This window comes from Diabrotica undecimpunctata, chromosome 10 (assembly GCF_040954645.1).
Source record: "Diabrotica undecimpunctata isolate CICGRU chromosome 10, icDiaUnde3, whole genome shotgun sequence".
NCBI classification, from domain to species: domain Eukaryota; kingdom Metazoa; phylum Arthropoda; class Insecta; order Coleoptera; family Chrysomelidae; genus Diabrotica; species Diabrotica undecimpunctata.
In genome coordinates this window covers 36,789,906-36,804,800 of record NC_092812.1, presented here as the reverse complement: position 1 = coordinate 36,804,800, position 14,895 = coordinate 36,789,906, and the positions used below count along the sequence as shown (strand labels likewise).

General features: G+C 34.2%; 1 protein-coding gene across 2 annotated transcripts; it reads right to left on the bottom strand.

Moving 5' to 3' along the window:
• Positions 1-377: 377 nt before the first annotated feature.
• LOC140451859 (protein DENND6A) lies at positions 378-14,509 on the bottom strand. 2 transcript variants are annotated; one of them, XM_072545769.1, is made up of 8 exons: positions 14,253-14,509; positions 13,763-14,035; positions 12,621-12,806; positions 12,304-12,530; positions 12,038-12,222; positions 8,693-8,964; positions 8,415-8,636; positions 378-6,093 (listed from the first exon to the last, which is right to left on the bottom strand). In XM_072545769.1, the coding sequence occupies exons 1-8, from the start codon at positions 14,373-14,375 to the stop codon at positions 5,896-5,898; spliced, it is 1,686 nt and encodes a 561-aa protein (XP_072401870.1). In that variant the 5' UTR covers positions 14,376-14,509; the 3' UTR covers positions 378-5,895. The 2 variants fall into 2 exon arrangements, with proteins under 2 accessions (XP_072401870.1, XP_072401871.1); XM_072545770.1 differs by having other exon boundaries at positions 14,152-14,290.
• Between the last annotated feature and the right edge of the window lie 386 nt (positions 14,510-14,895).

The window sequence follows — 14,895 nt, the reverse complement described above, 5'->3', positions numbered from 1 at the left end:
TTCGTTTTGCACCAAGTGCAACCTTAATTTGTGTAACACAAAAGGTAAAAATTGCTTCGCACACTTACGGTTTATTTACCTGTAGCTTTTTTCCAATAAAAATATTTTTGTGCTACTAATTACGGTGTTTTCATAAATTTTCCTTCTGAACAACAAAACTGTCTGTAGACGGTCTACCATTTGTTGGCCTGGTGACCAAACCAGACACAATATCGCCAAACTGACCTCAGATTCACTTTTCCCACAGCCAAATTACACTAAAACCAAAATTCCTGAAACTTAAAAACCTGCTATTTCTATCTTGCCGATTAAAGGGTTAAGGGCTTTCTGACGCTCAATATTTCCAAGGGTAGTAAATAAAACACAAGTTTATTACAAAATAAACTATTTAATATTCTTTTTATACATGCGAATAAACACTTGACTTTTATAAAAATTGTTCGATGGACAGAAATGAAACAGTCATTTCAAAATTCATTCACATTAATTTAAAAAATCTGAACCTTGTACTGGATTTACCATATACAGTAATAATCGGGTAGTAGTAACAAGCAGGTTGACATTTTCGCACAGAGTTGCTATATTGTCAGAATAGTAGAGAATGTAGAACTGTTATTTGCACTATATAAATTACAGGAAATTATAGTGCTGATAGAAACAATTGTTTTTTAGTAGAAATTGTGTTATATAAAATTTATTTTATTAAAAATATGATGTATATAAGTCAAAATAGTTCTAAAATTATTATTAGGGACTTTGTAAAACAAATATTAAAACTACCCGGTGAAACGTCAACGTTCTTCAATTGAACGATTTACCATACACTACTGTATATATGCAGCGAAGTCAGGTTCAACTTTTTGTTAATTACAACTACAACAATAATTTGAGATACAGTAATTTCAGAATTAATTCAAAAATCATGCCTCCGATGAAAACTTAGGTAATTATAGTCTATAAAGTTTTGGATATAAAGTAGTAATATATAATACAGTATAAAGTATATTATAATTGCAACAAATAGTAAATAAAATCACCAAATACATAATATAATAATGAAGCAATATATATATATATATATATATATATATATATATATATATATATATATATATATAAATCAAATCAATGTTTTACAACGATATACACAAAGAACGATCATAAATAATGTGTGCTAAATTTTCACAAAATACATTAATAAATTCAATCAGGTGTCAATAAACCTTTTTAACTAGAATATTTTAAAATGTACAACTATTCACAGGAAGTTAGTAAACAGATTTTTGATGAATCTATGGACTTCAGTAATGTTGAATATAGTTAATTTGGATGTACACTATTTGCTGATTTTCCCATTAAATGAAAACAAATGATGAAAAGGTTACCAATGTGAGTCCATCATAGTAGTACAGTGGTACCTCGATATACGAGCGCCCTAATGTACGAGTGTTTTGAGATAAGAGCCGCGGAGCGAGCGATATTTTGCTTTGAGATGAAAGCAAGATTTGAGACACGAAAAATCGGTTTTTATTCAAATTCATACTCTTATTTGACCTTCTAATTGACTTTGCAAATAAAAGGTAGTTTTACTGGTAATAGATCTTTACGGCGATCATTTTACGGATCTGTACGTAACTATTACTTGGACCGACAAATTAAATGGTCATTGGAAGTTAAATCCGACAAAAATTCGGAGTGAGGTGATAAATGGTATAATGCCAGCTAAGGGCGTCACAATAATTTCTAAGCTCCGGACTTCTCTCCATGAAAAGATGGAGAAACTACTAATGGTGTGGGTGACAGAGAAGCTGCTTCAAGGAGGAACCTTAACACAAAGATATGTGAGAAGGCACGAGCGATTTACGAAGATTTGCTGAAGCAGATTCCACATACTTCTACAAATGATGAATCGGAAGACTCGTTTAAATCCAGTCGGCATTCACTCCGTCGTCAGGCATGGTGAGGCAGCAAGTTTGGATGTGGAAGCAGCTGAGGTTTACACCAAAATGTTTTCCGAACTGATAGAAGCCAAAGGATACATCCCCAAGCAAGTCTTCAACTGTGACGAGACAGGGCTTTTCTGGAAAAAGATGCCGAATAGGACTTATAAAACGGCACAGGAGAAGACGATGCCAGGTCACAAACCTATGAAAGATACATTAACTCTACTACTTTGCGCCAATGCAAGTGGCGACTGTAAAATCAAACCTCTTGTAGTGGACCATTCAGAAAACCCCAGAGCCTTTAAGTCACATAGGATTTTAAAAGAAAAACTGCCAGTTATGTGGAGGGCAAATCAAAAGGCGTGGGTCACCAAGAAATTCTTTGTGGAGTGGATAAACTTGGTGTTTGCCCGTTCTGTAAAAAAATATCTACAGCAAAACAACCTACCCATGCAAATCCTTCTTGTCCTCGATAATGCCCCTTCTCACCCACCAAATCTCGAAGATGATTTACTCCAAGAGTTCAAGTTTATAAAGATTCTCTACCTATCAGCCAACACCACTCCTATCTTGCAGTCTTGCAGCCTATGGATCAGCAAGTGATTTATAATTTTAAGAAGTTGTATACCAAGCACATTTTTCGGCGCTGCTTTGAGGTGACGGACAACACAAACCTGACCCTTTGAGAGTTCTGGAAGGACCACTTTACCATAGTAATATGCATAAGAATTATTGAGCAGGCCTGGCTAGGTGTTACAACAAGGACCTTAACCTCTGCATGGAAGAAGCCGAGACCTGAGGCTGTAGATGAAAGGTCCTGCGAAGGACTGGAACCCGAAGTGTCAGTGGTAGATGAGATTGTTTCTCTTGGAAAATCCATCGGTCTGGAGGTGGATGAAAGTCATGTGAACGAACTTGTCGAGGAACAGTCTCAGGAGCAGACAACCGAGAAGTTAGACGAACTATGTTCGCAGCAGCATACGGTGGTTCAACGAAAAATTAGTTTTGAAGAGGAGCCAGAATTGGAAGACGTCTCTACAAGAGATATAAAGGAAATCCTGGAAATATGGAAGAAACTTGCAGAGTTCGTGGATAAAAATCACCCCGAAAAAGTTACAACTGGTCTTGCATTGGTATTGTTTAACAAAACTTGCCTTGGAAACACATTTCCGCAATATTCTGAAAGGGAGGAAGAAACAAACCTCCTTGGACAGTTTTTTATACGATCTGCAGATGAAAATAAGCAAAGTGTGACGAAAAAAGGGAAGACCACTGACGAAAATTAATATGTGTGTATTTTTTGTTACTTATAAATAAATGTTTCTTCTTTTAAATACAATTTTCTTATTTAAAAACACTTAACAAAAACAACTAAAGTGTTTTTTTGGGGACTGGAACGGATTAATGACATTTCAGTTAATTTTAATGGGGAAAATTGCTTTGACATACGAGCAAGATTACGGAACGAATTACACTCGTATGTCGAGGTACCACTGTATATGGGAAATGAATCAATACTAATAATCTTAAGTAGTTTTTATTGTTTAATGATGGTAAATTTTGGGCTACCGGTTTTAAGGCTTACAATAGTCTTATTTATATTAAAAACTACCAGATATCAGATATAGGAAAGATCTATAAACTAAGATAATCCTGAAAACCAGGATTACCTTAGTAAAAACCATCTAGGGCATTTTGCCCTAGATGTTATGTTGTCATTTTAGGGAGATTATGTTTTCAGTACTCAGTATTAGGCAAAATGCTGTTTAAATTTTAATAAATCGTGTTTGTTTTCTGTTTTCATGTATGTGACGTCCATACATTTTAATTTTATAATCTTGACAACACAGCTATAACAATTAATAAATATATTGTTTTAGTATAATAAACCTTACAAAAATTATCGTTTTTCCAGCAACACTCGTCTCATGATCGTGATTTATATAGTTTATCAGTACAATTACATTTTTTTTTATTGTTTTATATTTCTGTTTAATATTTTATGTATTTTTCATTCTATATATATATATATATATATATATATATATATATATATATTAACATAATTAATTAATAAAATGTGAAAACAGATTTAAGCGAAACGCCGACAATTAGAGATTTGTGAATGGCAACATTGGCAATTCTGTATTGCGTCAGTTTCGTGCGACTTACAGTGTTTATTAGTGACTTCAGGTAGTTGTTACTAAGGTGATATTGTTTAATTGTCGGAGAGGAACACATCAGTGTCAATTCAATAAAAATGGCACCAAGAAACCCTAAACGTTCTTCGAGAAGAAGGTTACACATATCGACAAATAGCAAACAAATTGGGCGATGGCGCCACAAAATCAAGTGTAATGAAAGTTTGTAAACGTTATCATAACACAAAAAGAACACGCAGAAAACCGAAAGTTAGTGAATACAATGTGCGTAGAATATGCCAACTTTCTTTAGAAGATCGTCGCAGATCCGCAAAAAAAAATTAATGCTATTGTCAAATCAACTGGCTTACAAATATCGAACCGCACTATCAGAAGAATGTTGTGTGAAAATGGATTGCAAGCACGAACTCCTACAAAGAAGCCGTTCCTGAACAAAAAAAAGGCAAAAACGCATTCATTGGGCTTTGGCACACAGAGGGTGGACAGAAGAACAATGGAGTAAGGTAATTTGGAGTGATGAAACCAGAATCTCGATCTTTGAATGGATTCCTTGAGAGGGAAGGTGGTTTTCAGGATTACCTTAGTTTAAAGAGCTTTCCTGTATCTGAGATCTGGTTAGTTTTTAATATAAATAAGACTAACGTACTGGGACATGATGATGTATTGTAAGCCTTGAAACCCGTAGCCCAAAATTTACTATCATAAAATAAAAACTACTTAAGATTGTTAGTATTGACTCATTTCCCATATAAGTAAGTAAAACAAATTTAAGGTGCATTTGTGAAGTCTATCTTTTTGTATTTGAATAATATGTACTGTGTTATATTCCTTCATCACTATCAGCACTTACATACATGTCCACTGTTGGACTAAGTCTCCTTCTATATTCTTTGCATGAATCTATTGTATCAGTTTTCGTTTTGAAACGTTAAAAATAAAGAATGTATTCTCAACAAGTACTCAAATAAATTGAGATGCCCCTAAAGGCTTTAGAACAATATTTACAGTCGACTTTTGACTTTGTGTCGTGGGCATATCAAAAACATATCACTCGGCTACAGCAATGTCCGTCGTATATAAAACGTCACGTTAACAATAGTCTCTAGTTATTTGACATTTTGAATGGTTTGACGCAAACACAGGCGTGCATTCGTACGATTGGTTTATTAAAAATATATTTATTGAATTATAAAAACGTGATAGGTAACTGTATTGTATTCACGCTGCAAATTCCCAACTGTAAAAAGATGCTTGAAATATTTAACATTAAATTACACATAGAAAAATTGTGAAAGACAGGAAAAGTAATAAAACCAATAAATCAAGTAGCAACAAGATGTCTCTTTGAACATTATACGAAGATGGTGTAGAATTTGGAAAATTATCGATAATGGGTAGACAGACGGCACAAAACGTGTTAAAAACAGATCAGAAATGGTACTGATGTGGAAAATATGTAAGTTTTGGAAGACTATGCAAAACATGTTTTTTATGGTACTGTTGACAAAATGATTCACAAGGGAATGGAGAATTGCTAGTTCAACCGTTCTTTATAAATAGATAATGTATATGTTCTGGTTGCAGAGCAAGAAGACCCAAGGAAGATACTGAGATTTTGCAGACGATAATAACATCGGTCTCTTTACGTTTTATGGTTGGGAATTTACTGTAGGAATATATATTACAAATTTATTGCAATCAGGTTCTAGCTATGGAACAGGTAGGTCACAACCTCACATTTGTTACATTAGGGTTATATGAATTTTTTTCCTCTGAGATTTCAGCCTATATCATGAAACATGTAGTATATTTTTCAAATCATCTGGAAGTCCAGATGTTATTTCACTTAAGCGATGGCTTAGCTTCTCTTTGATGGCCGAATCCACAGGAATGTCGCGCTGATCGCACTTTTGAATCTTACTCTGGATCCTCAACACCATATCGACGATTTCCACCTCTGGACGATCTTGCGCCCACAGTTTCATGTCCTATAAATGATTACCAAAATTACAATAATACAAAAGCATAATACAATACATAACCGCTCTCAATAGTTTTTTCACACCAAAAATCATACATGAGGCCATTGAGATCGAAAAACGCACCATGTGTTTTAGCAAAAAATGCCAGTACCAAATTTTCCAAGAAGTAATCATGAGTTCTGATCATTTTAAAGCACTATTAGAGCAAATTATCCGCTCCAATTTTGTCCAGAGGACAAAAATCTATGATAGACTATATTCTGTGGAATAGAGAGTTACAACCCTCTCAAATCTTAGATGTAAGAGCTCTAAACGTCAGCAGAAATAGGAAGCGACCATGAATTGGTATTGTGCAAAATCCGAATGGAAACACATATATGTGATAACAAAACAACAGAATACACCACAAAGATAAGTCGAAAGCTTACAAGATGACTCCACAAGATACTTATTTTAAAAAAGAATAACCGAAAAAAGCAGAAACACATATATTACAGAAAGTGATGGAGTCGAAAAAAAAAACTGTGCAAAAATTAAGTCTACTATCTTAGCCTCGGCCCAGGAAGTTCTTGGTGAAAGAAATATAAATAAAAATAAATCATTCCCAAGGTGAAGAAATCCATGGTTTTGTAGAGAAGTGAAGGAAAAATGTAAAGAAAAGAAAAAAGCTTACCTGAAATACAAAACGCAAGAGGCATACCATAGTTACAAGACGATTAGAAACGAAACACATGCACGTAAGAAAGATAAAAAATGATCACTGGGAACGCTTTTCGAAAGAAATAGAACATGATTTTTACGGTCTGCAAAAGGAAATATGGCGTGCATTAACCTAACCTATTTTAAAAAAAGCTCTATGCATAGGAAGAACAAACGACGCTAGAACCGGAAACACCAGAAATTGCCACAAATGAAGAACTTAATATAAATGTACAGGAAGTTCGGAAAATACTTGAAAACCTAAAGAACAGAAAAGCAGCAGGTAAAGACGGGATACCAAACGAATTACTGAAATATTGTGGAGCAGCAATGACGAACAACATTAATTAATAAAATTATAAAACAAAATAAAATACCGGAAGAATGAAGAACGAGCGAACTAATTCTACTATTCAAAAAAGGAGATAAAAAACATCCAGAAAACTACAGAGGTATAAACTTGTTAAATACTACGCTAAAACTTTACAAGTGCTAATAAATCAGAGGATGTTTAGCAGATGAACAACAGGGTTTTCGTAGTGGAAGATCGTGTACAGATGCAATATTCGTTATAAAGCAAATTACTGAGAAATCACTAGAGTATAATGGACCAGCATTTCTGTGTCTGATAGACCCAAAGAAAGCGTTTGACAGATTCAGACTCAAAGATATAATCCATCTTCTGTATAATAGAGAGGTTCCCCTAAATATTATAAAAACTATCGAAAACATCTACCAAAACAACAAAATGAAAGTCAAAATAGATGAACAACTATATGATTGATCATGGATAACATCATCAAAAGCGTTAACAAAAGAAAAGGATACAGAATGGGAAACAAAGAAGTAAAAATACTCTGTTACGCAAAAGACGCAGGCTATTGATAGCCCAAGATGAAGATAGTCTACAAAGACTGGTCCAGAGATTTAACATAAGAGCAAAAGAATTTAATATGATAACCTCATCTCAGTAAACTAAAACAATAGTAGTCAACAAAGTACCAACCAGATGTAAAATAGAAATAGATGTCATCAGTATTGAACAAGTAATGGAAATAAAATACCTGGGAATTACACTGTCTAGCTATGGAGATCTGGACAAAGAACTGGGAGATCCAAGTACAAAAAGCAAATAGACTGGCAGGATCACTTAATAACACTATATGGCGAAACAGACATATTAACATTGAGATGAAATCAAGAATTTATAAAGCCAGTGTAAGACCAATAATGGCATGTCTCAGAAACAAGACCCGACACAGCCACAACGCAAAGGCTACTGGAAACGGCAGAGATGAGAGTACTGAGAAGAATTACAGGAAATACGCTGAAAGATCGAAAGAGAAGTGAAGACATTAGAAGACAATGTAACGTACAGTGAATAAATGAATGGACAAAAAATAGAAAAAAAGAATAGGATAACCACATAAGCAGAATGGAGGAGGCCCGTGTCGTCAAAATAGCAAGAGATAAGTCACCAATCGACAGAAAACCGCGCAAAAAAAAGGAGTGACAACCTTCCATAGAGGTATTAATCCGCCAATGAACAAGCAGAATTGCTTATAAAGAGGAAGAAAAAGATACACTTATCTTCAAATAAAAATCGAATAAATAATGAATATACTTACGGCATTGGATAATGCTTCAGTTTGCAAAGCTTGCAGTTTCATAGTCAGCTCTTTATATCTAGTATTAAACCATGCTGTGAAATTCGGCGACCTAAAAAACTTCTTATACAACCCTACCCAGTCTCCCCTAATCCCGGTATTATTTAACGTTAATTGAGGTCCAGCTGCTTCTAAAGTTGCGAAAAAGCTGTCAGGGTTAAACGGTAATGGTGAGGGAGGCGCCTAAAATATAAAATATCATAGTGTAAGCTGAAACTAACACCTATGGCTAACCTTACCTTAAATGGATGAATACTTTTCTGCAGAGGCATTAAACTTGCTATATATCTTTCTAAAGGGATCATAAAACTCTGTGTCAGTTCTAATAAATGTCTCCTTAATATAGCCGATTGTACTTCAAACGGCCTCTTCGAGGTTACTCCACTCAAAAGCTTCTTAATTATATTTTTGTCTTTTTGAAGGAAGGGCTTATACGCCGTGAAAACACCGGGGCTATTGTCAATCATTTTTGTTGGAGCAGTTTTCTTGAGTTTATATTTTTGAGCTTGACCTAAATTTACAAACAATGTTTTTTATCTTGTTTTTTCAGTTATAAGAAGTCTCATAAAATAATTTTTATTTACATAATAACCTTTTGTGTCAGTGGGGGCAAGTTATAATTACTTCTGGTGACTTTCAAACGCGATTTTTTGGCAACTACTCACCAAAAAAGGTTAAATTAAGTAACGTTGGAGAGAAAATGAAACACTCTGTAGCAAAGGTTATAACAACTTATGACTAGATTCAGGAACGTTTTATATTAAATGAAAAAACTTAATCCCATGGTGTTGGCTAGTCAGTCTAGCCGACCTTTAGACAAAAGTGTGAAGATCTTAAATAGTACAGTGAATCGGAAAGTGGACACTATAGGAAGACCTTGACAGCTCAATTTATCGTCATTAGCAAAGAGCAGATTGCGACTGTCAGTGAAACATTCATACATATCATTAATAAATATCTTAAAGAGAATGTGACCAAGATCAGACCCTTGAGCACTCTAATCAGATGAGCAGAGAAAATTGCTTATTTTAACAATCTGTTTATGCACTGTTAAGTGACTCTCAAACCAAGAGAGTGGGGGTTTGCCAATTCCTCCTCCAGAAGTAGCATGTCATAGGAGACTCCTGTCAAATGTCTTGGAAAAATTAAAGTAAATCTATCAAGGTATAAATCCAAATTGTTGGTCAATTAGAAACGACACAAGCAGTGCAGATAAGTACTCGAACTGTAAACTCTCAAAAACCTTAGAGATTAAACTGAGAATACTTGTGGTACAATAATTAGTCACTGAAGACTTGTTACCTGACTTAAAGTGAAGAAATTTCACAGAAATAGGTAATGAAAGCTGCAGATATTCGACTAGACTTATATGCAGGTAACCTAGACCTCTCCTGATGGAAGAACGACGAGTGAGATTGATATAGATTCAAGGCATGGAACAGACGTAATAAACTGCAGAAGTTATAGAGGTGCAAACAAACACTCAGATCATTGCCTAGTAGATCTCAACATTGAGGGCTAGAATTTCAAACACCAGTAAAGAAAATAAAATGGATAGAAAAAAAATGGAATGTGCAAAAGCAGAGAGATGCGACAATTGAAGAACGGTACTCGGAAAACATCACCAACAGGCTAAGGAATCAAAATCTAAATGAAGAAGACCAGACAGATATAGAGTCCTACTGGACTACTGGACCTACAGAATAAAGGAAGACATTGAAGCAGCAGCGAAAGATGAAATAGGAACAGAAATTTGTGAGCGTAAAAATCATTGGTTTGAAGATGAATGCAAAAATGCAACAAAAAAAAAATGAAGCCTACAGGAAGATGCTTACCCGACAAACTAGAATAACTGTAGAGAATTACCAGACAAAGAGAAGAGAAGAGAAAAGGATACATTAAATAAGGAACTTAAATATATAGAAAACCTTAACAGACAGAAAGAATTCAGAGCATTCTATAAGAAAGTTAACATCAACAGAAAATAATTCAAGGCAACCACAAGACACTTAATATAGAGGAAGAAGAAAACCTGGAAGACGAAAGAAATGAGGTAAGGGGAATAGACGAGAGGGAAGAGGAACCACCAACGATTCTTGAAGTTAAAGATGGAGTTAAAAAACTAGCCAGAAACAAATCACCCGCAATAGATAATCTCCCAGCTGAACGATATAAAAAGTGGCCATGATACCATAATGGCATTACAGCAGCTTTTAAAAGAAATATGGACACAGCAATCCCTCCCCAATGATTAGAATATTGGAATACTTTGCACCATTCACAAAAAAAGGAGATATATTTGAATGCTCTAACCACAGAGGAATTACGCTTCTAAATGCGGCATATAAAATATTTTCCACAGTACTATGTCACTGTATGGCACCATATGCAGAACGGATAGTAGGAAAACACTGGCTGGTTTCAGAGGTTGTAAATCGACAATTCATCAGATTGCAACCCTGAAACAATTTTTTTTTTTTAAAATAGTGGAATATGGCATTGATACTCATCACATATTTATAGACTACAAAGCAGCCTACGACTCTGTGAATTTAAGAGAAATGTTCAAAGCAATGCAAGAGCTAGGAATACCATATCAGTTGGTAAATTTAACAAAACTAACTCTTGAAAAAGTTGAATGTAGAGTACGGATTCAGGGGGAACTATCTGAACCTTTTAAAACAAATAATGGGCTGGGCCAGGGAGAGTCTCTCTCCTGTATACTGTTCAATCTGGTTCTGGAAAAAGTAATATGTATGTCACAAATCACAACCACTGGTTCAATATATAATAAATCAGTGCAAATCCTGGCCTATGCTGGTGAGAACAATATTGTTGGGAGAATGGAAAACGCTGTATGAGAGGCGTATGTAGCATTAAAAGAATCAGCTACAAAAATGGCTTTAATAATAAACACCAACAAAACGAAGCATATGAAAATAAGCACGCAACCACAAATCCTACGACCACTTGTTATTAAAAACGACGTCATCAAAACAGTGAACGAATTTGTATACCTGACAGCGCTCCGTAATACTGAAAATCTCCTTAAATCCACCATTATATCGAGAAATACAAAAATAAAACTCTACAAAACAATAATACGCCCAGTCCTTACATAATATGGTTCAGAGAGCTGTACTCAAAACAAAACAAAAAATAATGAAAGGATTTTTCGAAAGAAAAGTACTAAGGCGAATCTATGGAGTAGTGAAGGACAGTGGAGTGTGGAGAAGATGATACAACTTTGAACTTTATAAAATATACGAGGAACCTGATGTAAAACATATTAACATAGAATGTCTGAGTTGGATAGGGCATGTAATGCGGATGGAACAAAATGACCCAGCTAGAAAAATGCTGGATAATGACGACTGGGGAGAAATTCTTGAGGAGGCTAGGACCCACACAGGGTTATAAAGCCAGAATGATGATGATATATGCAGATAGCCTGTTGTTGAAGAGGTTTTCGTATTATTTATGGGAATAGTATTAACTATGTACCAAATTGTTATCAGATAGTAGACTAATACTTATAATTGCTATGTATATTGTACATCAAAAACTAAGGTATGATTACTTACCTATATCATCACTTAAATGTATGGTATGTGGCCAATGGTGTAGGGTTTTTCCAAAAAATGGATTTGTCACTCCTAGGATGACAGGAGGTGGTCCTTGACTTTTACTGGTAAATTGTTTAAATTCACTGTCATGTATTGTAAAATATGGGCGATAATCACCACAGTATTGTAGGGGACATATCAGTCTGGTAAAATACAAAATATATTACAACATGCAATAAACAATATAAAATAAATTCAACACTGAGTCACTTCTAATGGTTTACCTTGTTAATGCTAATACCATTGACGAGCAATGTGTTGGTGATGAGGCCATTACAACTATAGGTTCAGAAACTATGACCAGTTCCCATAGTAAGTGTATATAAGACAACACGGGCTGGAGTATTTCAAACAGATTTAAATCTTCAACATTAGTCTGAATTTGGTTATCTCCAGGTTCACTAAGTAAGGCCAATGTTGAATTAGCTGAAGTAGATAATGGAATATATGTCTGAAAAGGCAAGAAAGAAAGAGCAGTGTGTAAGGAAACTTGTATGGGAACAAACAAACACCCATTTCTATTCTTCTAAATTAATATTACCTGAAAAACAGATCCTAATAATGGCAAGTTTAATGTAGATCCAGGTCTTGGTGGTGGCCACCTCTCAATATTGTAACAAACTGCTTCTAGAGTGACATCACCATTGTCAAAGTATTCAGGAGCTATGAAACTGCATAATTTGCTGAATAGATTGTTGAATGGAAGGAAAGAAAGAATAACAACACTCTAAAAATAAATAATATAGTTTACTGGACATATATTAAAAAAGAACAACTATTTTATGACTAAAACTATTATCTTAACTACAGATCTGGTAGTTTTTTAATGAAAGGAATGACGATGCTGGGATTTATTAAAATAAACTGTTCAGTTCTCTGTAAATACATCTTAAGTTACTTACTTAGTTATATACTAACACATGTAATTGAAATTAAAAAGATCTTGAACATTAAAACCTTAGAACAAAGAAGAATAATAGCTGATTTTTAACCCAGAGCTCATGAATAATATTAAATTGATCATCCTGCAGAGTTTTTTTATTTAGTTACACTTTTTAGCAATCAAAACACAAATAATCTTCTATAAGCTAATTTGCTGGCTGCAGAGCAAAGGGCTCGTATTAGCTTGGTGAGGTCTTCTCCAGTGACAAGACCACTTTAACTGTTTCTCAGGTCAGCTGGCCAGTTCCTTTTGAGTCTCCTATATTGGCAATATGTTCTATTGGAGGTTGAATTAAGGGGTTACGGTGTGATTCCAGTCCTTCATGGTGGTTTGTGCTATATTTAGTGATCACCTCCTTTATGAACAAGATTCTTAGACCATTATGAAGCTTTAGGTTTGACACATACCAGGGTGCATCAGTTATCATTCGCAGTAGTTTTGATTGGCTTCTTTGAATTATGGTTGAATTTGACTTGCTCGCACTGAAGGAAGTTGGATATTGTTAAGTGAAACTGGGGGAGACTGGTCTCTTCTCAAGGTAAAAGACTTGGACTGATTTTGTTTCATTCATTTTAATTCTCGACTTGTTCTACCACATCTCGATTTCATTCAGTTGTAGCTGTAGAATGTTACTAAACTGTTACAACTTGTACTAAATTTGATAAAATTACCCACATTAAAGAAATTTTACTTATCATAAAAAGCAGAAAAGAGTGAAAAATACTACAATAATTACTCACCTTTTGGAAATATCCTCTTGGTAAACTAACATCTTTTACTTGTCTGAAATACACATACCCCCAATAATAGGATCTGTCTACCTGCAAGGCAGTAGGACATTTGGCATTGTAGTTATGATGCTCATTTCTAAGATTTTTCGAACCCTGATTATTCTGGAGCCTTATAATAAAATTGGTGTCTCCCATGCATCCTGAATTTGAGTCTGGAAATGCTAAGTAACACACATTTGAGATTTCCTGTTTTGTAAGATTGATGTGTCTGGGAAAAACATTCTAGAAAAACAAAAATGAATCAGAATTTGTTACCTTCTAAACAGTATAACTGTCTAAAGTTATGGTTACAAAGATCAAATACTTTCAATTTAAACATGTTATTTTCTGGTACATACCGTATTAAATCAGTTGTATTTATAAAATTTATTTGTCTGTACTTTTATATCATATCTTTAGGAGGTTGGTTACCTCACAACCATCTGAAAGGACAACTTACCTCAAGAGCTTGTCCTAATTCTAAATCAAATGTTACCACACATATACAATATACCCAGTTATGAAAACTATCCCAGGCATCTCCTATTCCATTTTCATATAATTTATTATCTCCATCTGTCATAGTTGAAAAATTATAAAAACATTTCCATTTTTGACATTTTACAATTTTTTATTCATTAGTTGTATACGTTGTTGCCAGTTTATTATTAATATTTACGGCATTCACCATTGGTAAAGGTGCGACGTTGCCAATTTTCAAATTATCCCCAATAAATAGGTACTATCATTGTTTAAAGTGCTATAAATAAGATTTAATCTGTATTTGTTAAATTAATTGCTTCGTTATTAATGGGTTACTCTCGTTACTCTTACTTGAAATGTGGGGATCCACTATAATTTCATATTTGGCCCACATTAAAAATCCCTTCATTGTTTTAGTTGCCATTAAAAAAATAATTACTACACACGCACCTACACAAATTTAAATTACTACACATAATCGCAGAAAGCTGTATACAGACGAAAATCAAATGACTTTAGGATCAAAACAATATATAAAATGTTATTATAATAACGTAGGAAATTTAAAAACACTTTGAAAACTGAAGAATATAAAAGTTTCAGGTAAACATAGATATCAT

Coding starts and splice junctions, on each gene's coding strand:
- LOC140451859 (XM_072545769.1), bottom strand. CDS start 14,375: ATGACAGATGGAGATAATAAATTATATGAAAATGGAATAGGAGATGCC. Junction 12,531..12,620: donor TATTAGGATCTGTTTTTCAG/GTAATATTAATT, acceptor TTGCCTTTTCAG/ACATATATTCCATTATCTAC. Junction 8,637..8,692: donor AAAGTATTCATCCATTTAAG/GTAAGGTTAGCC, acceptor TTTATATTTTAG/GCGCCTCCCTCACCATTACC.